The following is an 11,142-nucleotide window of genomic DNA, read 5'->3' as shown; positions in this document are numbered from 1 at the left end:
AAATTGATGCGAGGAATAATCCTGGATCCTTCCTACAACCGACAAATGCACAAGGATGAGTCAAATTGGCATTGACTTAAGTGGGCCAACACAATCCTTGACGATGGGGAACCCAATATCACTAACTCTGCCATTAATTTCCACTGGTTGGCGTCCACAAATCTCTCTTTTTGCACAAACGCTGCCTCCAAAAGTGAAGAGAGAGAGAGAGTAACAAAGAGTTGGAAAGTTGATTGTTCTGGCTGGAATTTGGCCACATATCGTAAGAATCTGGCGAAGTACTGCATTAATTCAAATCCCGAATCTCCACGGCTTGTATTTCACAACGTTTGATTTCACTGTTCTTTGTTTGTTTGTGTTTCTCCCTGAATTCAGAGATTCTGTTCACAATACCATTTCTGGGTTGGGCATATTTACCTAAATTATCAATTTACTTGGATTTCCCATATCATTTTCTTGTTGTCGAGATCAGTCGGCGGCGGTATTGGGTTTTAGGGATCTGGGTTTACTTCGATTGGCGATGGGGAGCGCAGAGGAGAAGGTTGTTGCTGTGATCATGGTCGGCGGCCCCACTAAAGGTATATGAATTCCTAACTTCTTCCCATTTTGTTTTGGAGGGAAGCTTCTTGTGGCCTTTACAATGATCAAAATGTTCTTTATCATCTGGATTCAAACAACATATTCTTGGAATACTTTGTTCATATTGTAATCAACAGGAACTAGATTTCGACCACTGTCATTGAATATTCCGAAGCCCCTTTTTCCTTTGGCGGGACAGCCGATGGTGCATCACCCAATTTCTGCTTGTAAAAGGGTATGTGTTCATCGAATCTAATGGAATAAGCTGTCATTTCATTGCTGAATGCTTACTCTGAGGCCATCTCTGTTCATCAAGATCCTGCAATTACTGTTTGTTTTTACAGATTCCAAACCTGGCCCAGATTTTTCTTATTGGCTTCTATGAGGAGCGTGAATTTGCACTGTATTTATCTTCCATTTCTAACGAACTCAAAGTCCCTATTAGGTACCCATTTCCCTTCAAAATCTACACTAAGTTATGTCAATCTCTTCGTTTTTTGTTCTTGAATTTCCATGATGTTGTTGTGGTGGTCATTAGATATTTGAAGGAACAGAAGCCTCATGGTTCTGCCGGTGGCCTTTTCCACTTCAGAGATCTGATCATGGAAGACAGTCCGGTTCTTAATCTCACCTGTTCTTGTCCATTTTTTTCCCTCAAGTTGTTCTTCCTTGTTCTTAGGATTATGATCCATCAATGCATTTCAGACCTCCTAATGATTCTATGATCTTGTTTCCAGTCGCATATCTTCTTGCTGAATTGCGACGTTTGCTCGAGTTTTCCACTCCCGCAAATGCTAGGTAGCTTTACTTGTTTTCTTTTGATCCAATTTTTTGTCCCAGACCCCCATGTGCTCGTATTAGTTAAGATTGATTTTCACCCAAGAAACGGTTGAAACGCTCACCCTAATACGTCTTTACGACCGATATGATCGTCCTTTAAATGTCGTACAGATGCTCACAAAAGATATGGAGGGATGGGAACAATCCTTGTAATCAGAGTAAGTAAACACACTCAAGCTCTTACCATTACAAGTTATCTGTTCATATTCAATGATGGCCTTTATCCTTATTCTGTCTTTAGGTTTCTGCTGAGGCAGCTCACCAGTTTGGAGAGTTGGTCGCCGATCCAACGACAAATGAACTACTTCACTATGCCGAAAAACCCGAAACTTTTGTATGCTAACTATCAAAACATATCAGTTTCACTAACACTATGTCTCTCGAGGTTGAGTTTTCAATCGTTTTCCCCTGCCTTTGTTTCCAAAACAGGTGAGCGATCTTATAAACTGCGGTGTCTACATATTTACACCGGATATATTTTCTGCAATACAAGGTGTTTCCACGCAGCGGAAAGAGAGAGGTGAGTAATCGGGGCAACTACACGAAAGCAGTGAATTTTTTTTATAATTAAGTCATTCTCACTTACCTCTTATATGTAATTTGCAGCGAATTTAAGTCGATTATCTAGCTTTGAAGCCCTCCAATCTGCAGCAACAAGGTTGAATCCTTCTCTTTATATTGAAATTTTTATTTAGATTCAGCACGACCACCTAGCCGTATGTACGAAGCTGCATATAAAAATATATGTTACTCATAATATAAAGTTCGTGTAACAGGAGCTTGCCGAAAGACTATGTAAGATTGGATCAAGACATCCTATCGCCTCTTGCAGGGAAGAAACAGTTATATACGTATGAAACTATGGACTTCTGGGAACAAATCAAAACGCCTGCGTACGTCGATTTCAAAACATTCGTTCTTATAAGATTCGTTTGCATCCGTTGAAAAATATACGCACATCTTTCTGTGTGACATCTTGCAGAATGTCCTTGAAATGCTCTGGCTTATATCTCCTCCAATACCGGGTAACCTCCCCCGACCTATTGGCAAGTGGAGATGGTACGAAAAACGCTATCATCACTGGGGATGTTTATATTCATCCTTCAGCTAAAGTACATCCAACAGCCAAGGTAACCTTCCAAATCCTGTAGTTAATTTTGTTATTTTTCTGCTTTCATTTAGATTAAACTTTTAAGTTGGCCTCTCGTCTGTCGTTATGCAGATTGGTCCTAATGTCTCAATATCGGCTAATGCTCGAATTGGAGCTGGTTCTAGGCTCATCAGCTGTATCATCCTTGATGATGTTGAAATTCAAGTATGGATTTATTTTTGTAAATAAAATTTGGACTTCAACTCGAAGCTTATTTTCTTTTGGCTCGTCAGGATAATGCAGTTGTCATTCACGCCATTGTTGGGTGGAAATCTTCCATTGGTCGATGGTCTCGTGTACAGGCAAGTCGAGATATGTGCTTTCTTGTTTTGTTTTCGGGTTTTAATTTCTCCATTAAGAAGCTGATAACATCTATATCATGAATACTACTCTTATGCTACTGCTAGGCTGATGGAGATTACTATGCAAAGCGAGGAGTTACAATTTTAGGTCTTACCCTTTACCTCACTTTTTCTCTTAAAAAAAAGCTTCTGTATTTCATGGCTGTGGTTCTAACATGGCAAACATCGGTTCTATTGTCTAGGTGAAGCGGTCGCGGTTGAGGACGAAGTAGTGGTGACAAACAGCATTGTACTCCCAAACAAGACTCTCAACATGAGTGTTCAAGAGGAGATAATTCTATGAAAAAACCAAACCAAACAAAAGGGTCGGTATATTTTTGTTTCGTATAACCCATGTTCAACTCGAGAAACGGATGTGGAGGCATCAAAAGTTGGAGACTTCTATTAACTGAGATCTGTTTGAAATTGGCTTACATTGATTCAATTATGCAAAATACAGACAATAAACTACATATTCGTAGAAAAACTAGCTATTCGAAAGCTCAGCTTGATCAACCACACAGACTTTCCAAGTCATTAGGGGTTCCTAGGCGGTATCTTGTGATGGTAGATGGCCTCCAGAGATCGGAGTTGACACAGCCAAGCTGTGCACTGCATCATACAAGAACCCTATGCTCCAAAATTCAGTTCAACAAAAGAACGACTTGAATACTATACTTGATAGATGTTGGTTGACAAGGATCCCAAGCTACAAAAAAAACCAATCATCAAAAGGATGACTTCAATGCTATAGTTGGTTGATCGATGTTGGGTGACAAGATTTATGCCTCAGGAATTTGTATTGATGATCTGTTCACAGTTTCAGAGTACCATAACTTCCAGGCATCCTTGTAATGAGAGAATAATTCTCTTAAAGCTGCAAAATCATAGGAAGGAGAGCTACTGGTATGTTCATTATTGTCTTCTAATTAGTAGTTCACTCAACATGAGGTCCTTCAAAGAGAAATTAGAATGGAACATACCTTGGTTCTGATACTGAGGATGATAAGTTGAGGCAAGGCTCACCCAGTTATGACGAAACCGTTTCACGTCATTTTTAGAAGCTCTAACTTCCAATCTAGCAATGGGAGAAAAGGGTCCAAATATGAAGCTCTTAGAATTTGGATGGCGCTCAAATTTGCCACTTTGGTTCAAATCTACTTCAACTCTACAACCCTCAAGATGCACATGCATATGTTTCTGGGAATTGGGGCTCTTATTCAGATCAAATGAATTGACCACTTTGTTTCTCTTCAAGTTGATATTAGTTATATCGGTTCCAAAAGTCCTTTTCTTTGAACCACATGGAATTGGCTTGCCTGCACGACAATTCTCAACTTTACCTCTAAATCCTAACCACCTGAATGCAGGCTTTCTGGTATCAACGGTTTGCGTCTGTCAATTGTAGGTTCAAAAGTTTAAATTATGCAGTCATTTCTTTCACAAGTAGATTAGGAAGTGTGTTTTTATCAGAAAAGAAAGAAATTTGGCCAAGGGGTTGAACTAGATCAGATCACTTTACCTTTTCAATAAGATGAATTGCAGCCAACACATTTGCAATATCGTAAAGGCGTCTGATTTTGCCTGCAAAGTTGAAGGAACAATAAGAAATTAGCTAACAACCTACCCTGTTAAAACAAAAAAATATTTCAAAATTCTCACCAGTAGAGGTTCATACTTCTCATTACGGATTCACTTTGTGCATCGCCTAGCAGTAATTTTGCCGCTTCATCGAGTGAAATCAGATGTGCCTGCATTTAGAGTTTCAAATTTTCAGATTATTTCCACAAAAGAACAAACATAATCACTGAATTAAAAGTGTCATCTTGCCAGTTGACTCACGTTAGAACAGACAAAGAGCTTGACAAAATTCTGCGTAAGAAGTGCAAGAGATTTTTCCCTCCGGTTTTCTGACGCCACTAGAAAGAAAGAAAAGTGAAAGAAAAAAAAAACACATTTCGTAAGCGGTGCAAGCCCTCCGATTTTCTGATGCACTTTGAAAAAGAAAATGAAAGAGAAAAAGTGCAAAAGCAATTAAAAATTTCAAAATTTCAAAATTGGGAACAAAAATTGCAGTAATCATAAGAAAAATGTTGTTGCCAAAAAGTGACTATCCTCAGTTCCAAATGATAGATGAATCGAATCGAAGTAAAGCTTTGCAGTGTACCACATCTCACTGAGGCTGAAGATTTAGACATCATAGGGATTGACTCTTGGCTCACAGAAGTGAGATCTGAACATGTTTCATCTTCATCTATCAACTAATTCCCAAAAAAAAAAAAAAAAAGTTGTGATTATGAAATCCAAAACAAATTTTATAATAGTAAAAAGGACTGTTTTAGTGACAATTCGACCTACTCTTGAGTGATCATACGCAGCTATGGCAAAGCTATTTCCCTTCATATCTTCTTCCTGTTACAGAGAGTAACAAAAAACTACGGCCATTAACAAAAAAAGACTTAAATATGAATCTTAACAAAACAATGCAGATACCTTAAGTTGCCGTAGTGCCTTGGGAATGCCAGAAAATCCTATCCAACTATATTGATTCTTGGCCTTTCTACAAAGAATCTGTAATCATACGAAAATTGCTAAAATAAAAACACAAAAACGTACATCGAAGAAAATAAACAAACAAACAAACAACAGCAACCAATTCCTTACTCCAACACTTTCTAAAACGTTGACAATGTCGTAGATCCGTCGCCTCTCAACACCTGCAAATGAAAGTCGCAAAAATTCTTGAATTCAGGCACCGGCCAACTACCAAAGTAAAATACAGGCAGTAAGAACATACGTACCTAGCCGAGAGGCGGCATTGTCGAGGCTGATTGAGTGAACATCACCTCGATCATACAACCTCAAAAAACTACAAGCCAGAAGATACATTAAGCGAGATGTATATGAATTAATCGATAAATTTAAAGGAAAGAGAGACGAGCTCGAACTTGGAGCAGAGCAGACCGAGGGATTTCTGCTTCCGGCTATAAGCTTTCGAAGAAGAATCCGATAGAAGAAGATTAGCCATAGCTATACGATGGAATTGAAGATTGGAGAAGAAGAGATTATATGCAGTTGAGAATGGGAGGGAATCATTTGAAACAGAAGATTTGAAGAACCGTTGAGAGAAGAGGGAGCGTGATTCAAAGCACAACAGGCGCGCTTTCGATTTTTCAAAATTACTAGTGCATGCTACGCTGAAATGACTGTTTTGTCCTTTGACTGTCAAACCTATTCAATTTTTTAATAATATTTTAAAATTTTCTATTACGCACAATATATCAATTAAAAATTCTAATTAATATCATAAAAGATTTAATTTGATACGAGATTAACAAAATAATTTAAAATTAATACGAAAATTTAAATTAGAGACTTTTGAAATCTTTTGCTTATTAAATTAACTTAAATTAAACTATAATCTTTTTTAATTGAAATACATTTACAGTACATGATTATTTTTTTTTTTTTTAATCTTTATTTTTTATTATTATTATTTTTTCTTTTATGAATGAATTGAGAATAAAGAATCACCGCCGGGGTGCCGCCTGACAGTGTATCATTCTTTGGATTCTGCACCGCTGCATTGGGCGGCTTTCCTCTTTAGCTGCCGCCATTTTCGTTTACCCTTGCTTCTTCTGCACTAATTTAATTGTTTTAAATTAAATAATACAAAATTATACTACAAATGAAAATGAAAACTGGATTAAAAATAATAATATCATAAGAAATAAATCGTAGAGATCGTACGGACAATCTGCAGAGCGCTTTGATTCTGACTCTGCTTCGCTTCCTTCGCCCTCTGTTTTGACCGATCATGGCGACAATTGACAAGTGGCTCTCTAATCTTCTCTGCCATCGGGATTTGGATTCGCTGTCTCTCTCTCAAATATCATGAAATCACAATTAACAAACCCTCTCCCACTATGATCTCGCTGAAATTTTGGATCCTCCGAATCTCTGCTTTTACTCCGCCCATTAATTAAACCAACCATTTCCCATTTCCTTATAAGATGACCCCATTTCTCTCCTCTTTCTCATCAAACCCCTTTTCTCTTCTCTCTCTTTTCCGGCCATGGCGGCGGTTCCCGGCGAACTTGTTGGGGTTTCTGAGGATGATTTGAAACAGAGTGGTTTGACCCAGATTCATGTTCTTGCTGTTGATGATAGCCTCGTTGATCGGAAGGTTATTGAGCGGTTGCTGAAGATCTCGTCTTGTAAAGGTGAATAATGGGTTTGTTTTGAGAATTGATTTTGGATTGGATTGGTTTGATTTTGGGGTTTTTGCAGTGACTGCTGTTGAGAGTGGGAGAAGTGCTCTTCAATATCTGGGTTTGGATGGGGAAACCAATTCTGTCCGGTTTAGTGTAAGCAATTTTAACTTGCTTGCTTATGATTTATACTATGCGTTTAATGGTGGGGTTGGTTTCAGGATTTGAAGGTGAATCTCATCATCACAGATTATTCCATGCCTGAAATGAATGGATATGAACTGCTGAAGAAGATCAAGGTTGGTTGGTTGTTGTTGATTGATTGAGTTGTTTATATCAATGGGTGCTGATGAGAATTGATATGAACAGGAATCATCGGCTCTCCGGGAGATTCCTGTTGTGATAATGTCATCGGAGAATATTATGGGTCGAATAGAGAAGTATGAACTTCCCCTGTTTCTCTGTGTTCTTGTTTTGTTACTCAATGGAGGGGTTTTAAGGTTTTGTTTGATAGTTGCTTGAAGGAAGGGGCTGAGGAGTTCATAGTGAAGCCTGTGAAATTGTCTGATGTGAAACGACTGAGAGACTGCTTCATTATGGAAGGAGAAAATGGAGGGAAGAAGATGAGTCATAAGAGGAAGCTTCGTGTTGATGATCATGATCACCACTTCTTGACTCCTGGGTCTCCGCCGCCGCCGCCGCCGATGGTGGGTTTCGACCATTGCCAAGGGTATCTGCACCGAATCACATGTTCGTCAAAGAAACCAAGGTTCCTCAATGGCGACCAGTTCACGTAACCATGGAATTCAAGTTGTAAAAGTTATTTGTTACTCTTTTTTTGTGTAAATGTTGATTATTTGGGAGCTTAGATCCCCATTTGCTGTGTTTATTATGGTTTGAAATGAGATTGTATTTTCTCTTTCCTATTGGGTAACCCGTAAGAGGTTAGCTCAGTTAAGTCTACCGTCATTAGATATTATTTGTTTGGTTTGGTTTGTCCAGTTACGTCTAAATCTACTACTAGGAAACATTGTCCTCTTTTACCTGTTATGTCTTTCCTATCCTTTTTTGGGATAGTGGCGTAACAATCCAAGTACACTACTAGTAGATAATGTCCGGTTTTGCTCGTTTCGTCTTTCCTGTTCATTTTTGGGATGATGACGTAATAGTCGAAGTACAGTTTGTATATATTGTTTGGTTTGGTCTATTATATATAGTTTGTCAACCTTGAGATTTTAAAATGTCTCTACGAGGCGACAGAGGCGTTCTGTTCTACTCTCCAACAAATGTTGGATCTTACAATTCACCCTTTTAGGATCCAACCCAACATCTTCTCCTTTTAGGATCCAATATTTTCTCGCACATTGCTCGTATTTGAGTTTAATGTCATTTGTAATAACCTTACCACCAATAAATATGTATGTTAGTAGGACAATTTTGCTTTCGTTGTTTCTCTCTAGTCTCGAGTCTTTTATTATTATTATTCTTTTTCTTTTTTGGAACTAAAATGTTCTTCTAAGTCACGTGTGAGAAATAAGGTGGAAAGTTCGTGGATGTTTAATCGATTCCTTTACAAGCCGCCCAATCCAAAACTACTTTTTGCGATACAAAAACGACAAGCAGTAAACAGGGAATCCCATAATTTATCTTATATTCCCAACCCGAAGTCCAACACTCAGAGTCTTCGTCAACCTAAACCACAGCAGAGCAGAGAGGAGAGCACCATCGGAGCTGCAGAAAATGGTTCACTCGAGGCTGGAGGACGCCACTGGTTTAAAGGAAGAGCTCATCGGAAACGCCTGGTCGGCCGCCGTTAAAGCTCACAAGCATGCTGATAAGCCCTTTCTCCTTGATAAAACCCGAGATTTCTCCATCATCAGCTTCGCTGGATCTTGGTCACCGGAAGCCTGGTTCTCTGCTTCCGATTCATCCTTCGGGGAGACAAAGATCGACCGTCAGCTCTTCCCCTCCGTCAGGAGCATCGGGCTCGATGAATACGCCGAGGTCAATTCCGCATTTTTCCGGCGATTTGAGGCCATTTTAGGGAAGCTCAAGGACGTAAGTTACTTTTCCCAGAATTTCCCCCAATTTATTCCTTGTCCTGTTCTTCCGTTTTATGCATTCTTCGCTTCTTTTTAACTGTTGAAACTCGGATTCTGTTTATCAGGTTCTCAAAGCGAACAAGCCTGTAGTGTTTACCGGCCACTCAGCCGGAGGTCCGATAGCCATTCTTGCAACCATTTGGCTGTTAGAACAGCAAAGAAACTCAAACACAAACTTCACTCCTCCAAAATGCATCACATTTGGATCGCCCCTTGTGGGTAACTTCATTTTCTCCCATGCTCTCAATAGGGAGAAATGGTCCATCCATTTCGTACACTTCGTCACGAGATACGACATCGTTCCACGAGTCCATCTAGCTCCTCTACCTTCCTTGCAACCACATCTGCAAACCATCCTCACCTCCCTGAACTCACGATCGCTCGGGTCTGCGTCGAATGGGAATGTAGCTACCGAATTCTTCATGACGGTGATGAGGAATGCGTCGGCTGTGGCAAGCAATGCTGCCTGCCATCTTATGGGAAACACTAACCTTTTGCTAGACACTTTGAAAAGCTTTGTCAAATTGAGTCCTTATAGCCCTTTTGGCACTTACATTTTCTTTACTGACAGTGAGAAAGTGGTGGTGGTGACCAACCCAGACGCTGTTTTACAAATACTATTCTTCGCTTGTCAGTTGAGCTCTGAGAGCGAATGTGATAACATCGCTCATCAGAGTTTGAAGGCCCATTGGGAGTATGAATCTAAAATGCGACAAAACTTGGAGCTCCTGCACGCTATTCGTCTAGATGAATTGGATAAGCTCCCGTTGTCCTTAACAGGCAGAAACACACCGATAACACAAGCTTTGAATGAACTTGGCCTAGTAAGTTCTCTAATCTCTTCTATATCTATCTATTTATCTCTCACATGGGTAATCGAAAGTGAATTCTATGTTTCGACTGTGAAATTACAGAGTTCGAGAGCTTTATTGAATCTTCGAGCAGCTGGCTCGTACGAAGAGCAGAAAATCAAAAATCAAGAAAGGATGAGTCTAAAGAAACAAGATATCGAGAAACTATTGAATTGGCTAGAAGAAAATTACAGAGATGTATGTAAGGTTGACGGTTTGGGATATTATGATGCATTTAAACTCCAGAAGGATCCGAAAGACTTCCAAGCTAATATCAAGAGGCTTGAGCAAGCAGGTATATGGGACGAGATCGTAGAAATGCTCAAAAGATACGAGCTCCCGGATGAATTTGAGGGCCAGGACGAATGGATACAAATCGGAACCAGGTTTCGCTGTCTCTATGAGCCTCTAGATATTGCTAACTACTATAGACACTCCAAGAATGATGATACTGGTCCTTATATGATAAAGGGAAGGCCAAAACGTTACAGATTTACACAAAGATGGCTCGAACATAATCAAAAGATGACGGAGCCGAGTGAAGTATCGACTCTTTGGGCAGAGGTAGAGGAGCTTCGTATCCAAACCAGAACCAAACTGTACGCTGAATGTTCAAGAGAAATCTTAGAGTTGGAGAAGAAGATGAAGAGATGGGTCAATGAGATTGAAAATGATATGTTGTTAAAGAAATCTACTTTCATGGAGTGGTGGAAGACACTTCCTGAGCATCATAGATCACAGTCTTGTATTAGGGACGATATCGAGAGGATGGCGAATACCGAGGATGCTACTAACTCGATGTAGTCCGACCTTAATGAAGGCATTGTACTTATAAAACAATAATGTTCCAACCGGATCCTTTCTGTTTGTATGAATAATTAGAAACTTACTCTAAAAAATGTGCTAAAATTGTACTAAACTTTTTAATGAATATGTTCAGGAACAATTTCGACACCAATTTTATACTTACGGCGGAGCTTTCAAGAAGATAAGAACTAACCTTGTAATCTCCGACAGAAACTGCCGACCACCTGGGCTGAGGAGCAGAGGCCTTGTTCATGGAGACAA

At 39.5% G+C, this 11,142-nt stretch overlaps 4 protein-coding genes across 4 annotated transcripts; 3 read left to right on the top strand and 1 right to left on the bottom strand.

Annotated features, from left to right (window-relative positions):
- The first annotated feature begins 62 nt into the window (after positions 1-62).
- On the top strand, positions 63-3,391 carry LOC111780153 (mannose-1-phosphate guanyltransferase alpha-B). Its single transcript, XM_023660470.1, has 16 exons — positions 63-402; positions 496-578; positions 717-814; positions 924-1,024; positions 1,118-1,196; positions 1,317-1,377; positions 1,531-1,577; positions 1,661-1,753; positions 1,849-1,939; positions 2,026-2,077; positions 2,196-2,312; positions 2,402-2,549; positions 2,642-2,734; positions 2,803-2,871; positions 2,977-3,019; positions 3,114-3,391. The coding sequence occupies exons 2-16, from the start codon at positions 521-523 to the stop codon at positions 3,212-3,214; spliced, it is 1,251 nt and encodes a 416-aa protein (XP_023516238.1). The 5' UTR covers positions 63-402; positions 496-520; the 3' UTR covers positions 3,215-3,391.
- On the bottom strand, positions 3,288-6,046 carry LOC111780154 (E2F transcription factor-like E2FE). The gene is made up of 11 exons (XM_023660472.1): positions 5,859-6,046; positions 5,712-5,779; positions 5,575-5,627; positions 5,404-5,481; positions 5,269-5,322; positions 5,078-5,171; positions 4,753-4,829; positions 4,589-4,661; positions 4,433-4,494; positions 3,894-4,305; positions 3,288-3,787 (listed from the first exon to the last, which is right to left on the bottom strand). Exons 1-11 carry the CDS (start codon positions 5,936-5,938, stop codon positions 3,693-3,695), a joined length of 1,146 nt encoding a protein of 381 aa, XP_023516240.1. The 5' UTR covers positions 5,939-6,046; the 3' UTR covers positions 3,288-3,692.
- A 639-nt stretch (positions 6,047-6,685) lies between these two features.
- LOC111780155 (two-component response regulator ARR5-like) lies at positions 6,686-8,156 on the top strand. The gene is made up of 5 exons (XM_023660473.1): positions 6,686-7,133; positions 7,201-7,277; positions 7,343-7,420; positions 7,491-7,561; positions 7,636-8,156. The coding sequence occupies exons 1-5, from the start codon at positions 6,986-6,988 to the stop codon at positions 7,916-7,918; spliced, it is 657 nt and encodes a 218-aa protein (XP_023516241.1). The 5' UTR covers positions 6,686-6,985; the 3' UTR covers positions 7,919-8,156.
- A 582-nt stretch (positions 8,157-8,738) lies between these two features.
- LOC111780150 (protein EDS1L) lies at positions 8,739-11,039 on the top strand. The gene is made up of 3 exons (XM_023660467.1): positions 8,739-9,179; positions 9,289-10,047; positions 10,138-11,039. The coding sequence occupies exons 1-3, from the start codon at positions 8,862-8,864 to the stop codon at positions 10,876-10,878; spliced, it is 1,818 nt and encodes a 605-aa protein (XP_023516235.1). The 5' UTR covers positions 8,739-8,861; the 3' UTR covers positions 10,879-11,039.
- Positions 11,040-11,142: the final 103 nt, after the last annotated feature.

The sequence above is a fragment of the Cucurbita pepo genome, chromosome LG18 (genome assembly GCF_002806865.2).
Source record: "Cucurbita pepo subsp. pepo cultivar mu-cu-16 chromosome LG18, ASM280686v2, whole genome shotgun sequence".
Lineage (NCBI taxonomy): Eukaryota > Viridiplantae > Streptophyta > Magnoliopsida > Cucurbitales > Cucurbitaceae > Cucurbita > Cucurbita pepo.
This window is presented reverse-complemented; position numbering and strand designations above follow the sequence as displayed.

Bases quoted from the DNA above. Each gene is read 5' to 3' on its own strand.
- LOC111780153 (XM_023660470.1), top strand. From the start codon at position 521: ATGGGGAGCGCAGAGGAGAAGGTTGTTGCTGTGATCATGGTCGGCGGC. The intron at 1,378-1,530 runs GTAGCTTTACTT...AATGTCGTACAG, and splicing joins TCCACTCCCGCAAATGCTAG to ATGCTCACAAAAGATATGGA. The intron at 2,872-2,976 runs GCAAGTCGAGAT...TGCTACTGCTAG, and splicing joins GTCGATGGTCTCGTGTACAG to GCTGATGGAGATTACTATGC.
- LOC111780154 (XM_023660472.1), bottom strand. From the start codon at position 5,938: ATGGCTAATCTTCTTCTATCGGATTCTTCTTCGAAAGCTTATAGCCGG. The intron at 5,482-5,574 runs GTAAGGAATTGG...GTATGATTACAG, and splicing joins ACGTTTTAGAAAGTGTTGGA to ATTCTTTGTAGAAAGGCCAA. The intron at 3,788-3,893 runs GTATGTTCCATT...ATGATTTTGCAG, and splicing joins TCCTCAGTATCAGAACCAAG to CTTTAAGAGAATTATTCTCT.
- LOC111780155 (XM_023660473.1), top strand. From the start codon at position 6,986: ATGGCGGCGGTTCCCGGCGAACTTGTTGGGGTTTCTGAGGATGATTTG. The intron at 7,134-7,200 runs GTGAATAATGGG...GGGTTTTTGCAG, and splicing joins GAAGATCTCGTCTTGTAAAG to TGACTGCTGTTGAGAGTGGG. The intron at 7,421-7,490 runs GTTGGTTGGTTG...TGATATGAACAG, and splicing joins AACTGCTGAAGAAGATCAAG to GAATCATCGGCTCTCCGGGA.
- LOC111780150 (XM_023660467.1), top strand. From the start codon at position 8,862: ATGGTTCACTCGAGGCTGGAGGACGCCACTGGTTTAAAGGAAGAGCTC. The intron at 9,180-9,288 runs GTAAGTTACTTT...TCTGTTTATCAG, and splicing joins TTTTAGGGAAGCTCAAGGAC to GTTCTCAAAGCGAACAAGCC. The intron at 10,048-10,137 runs GTAAGTTCTCTA...GTGAAATTACAG, and splicing joins CTTTGAATGAACTTGGCCTA to AGTTCGAGAGCTTTATTGAA.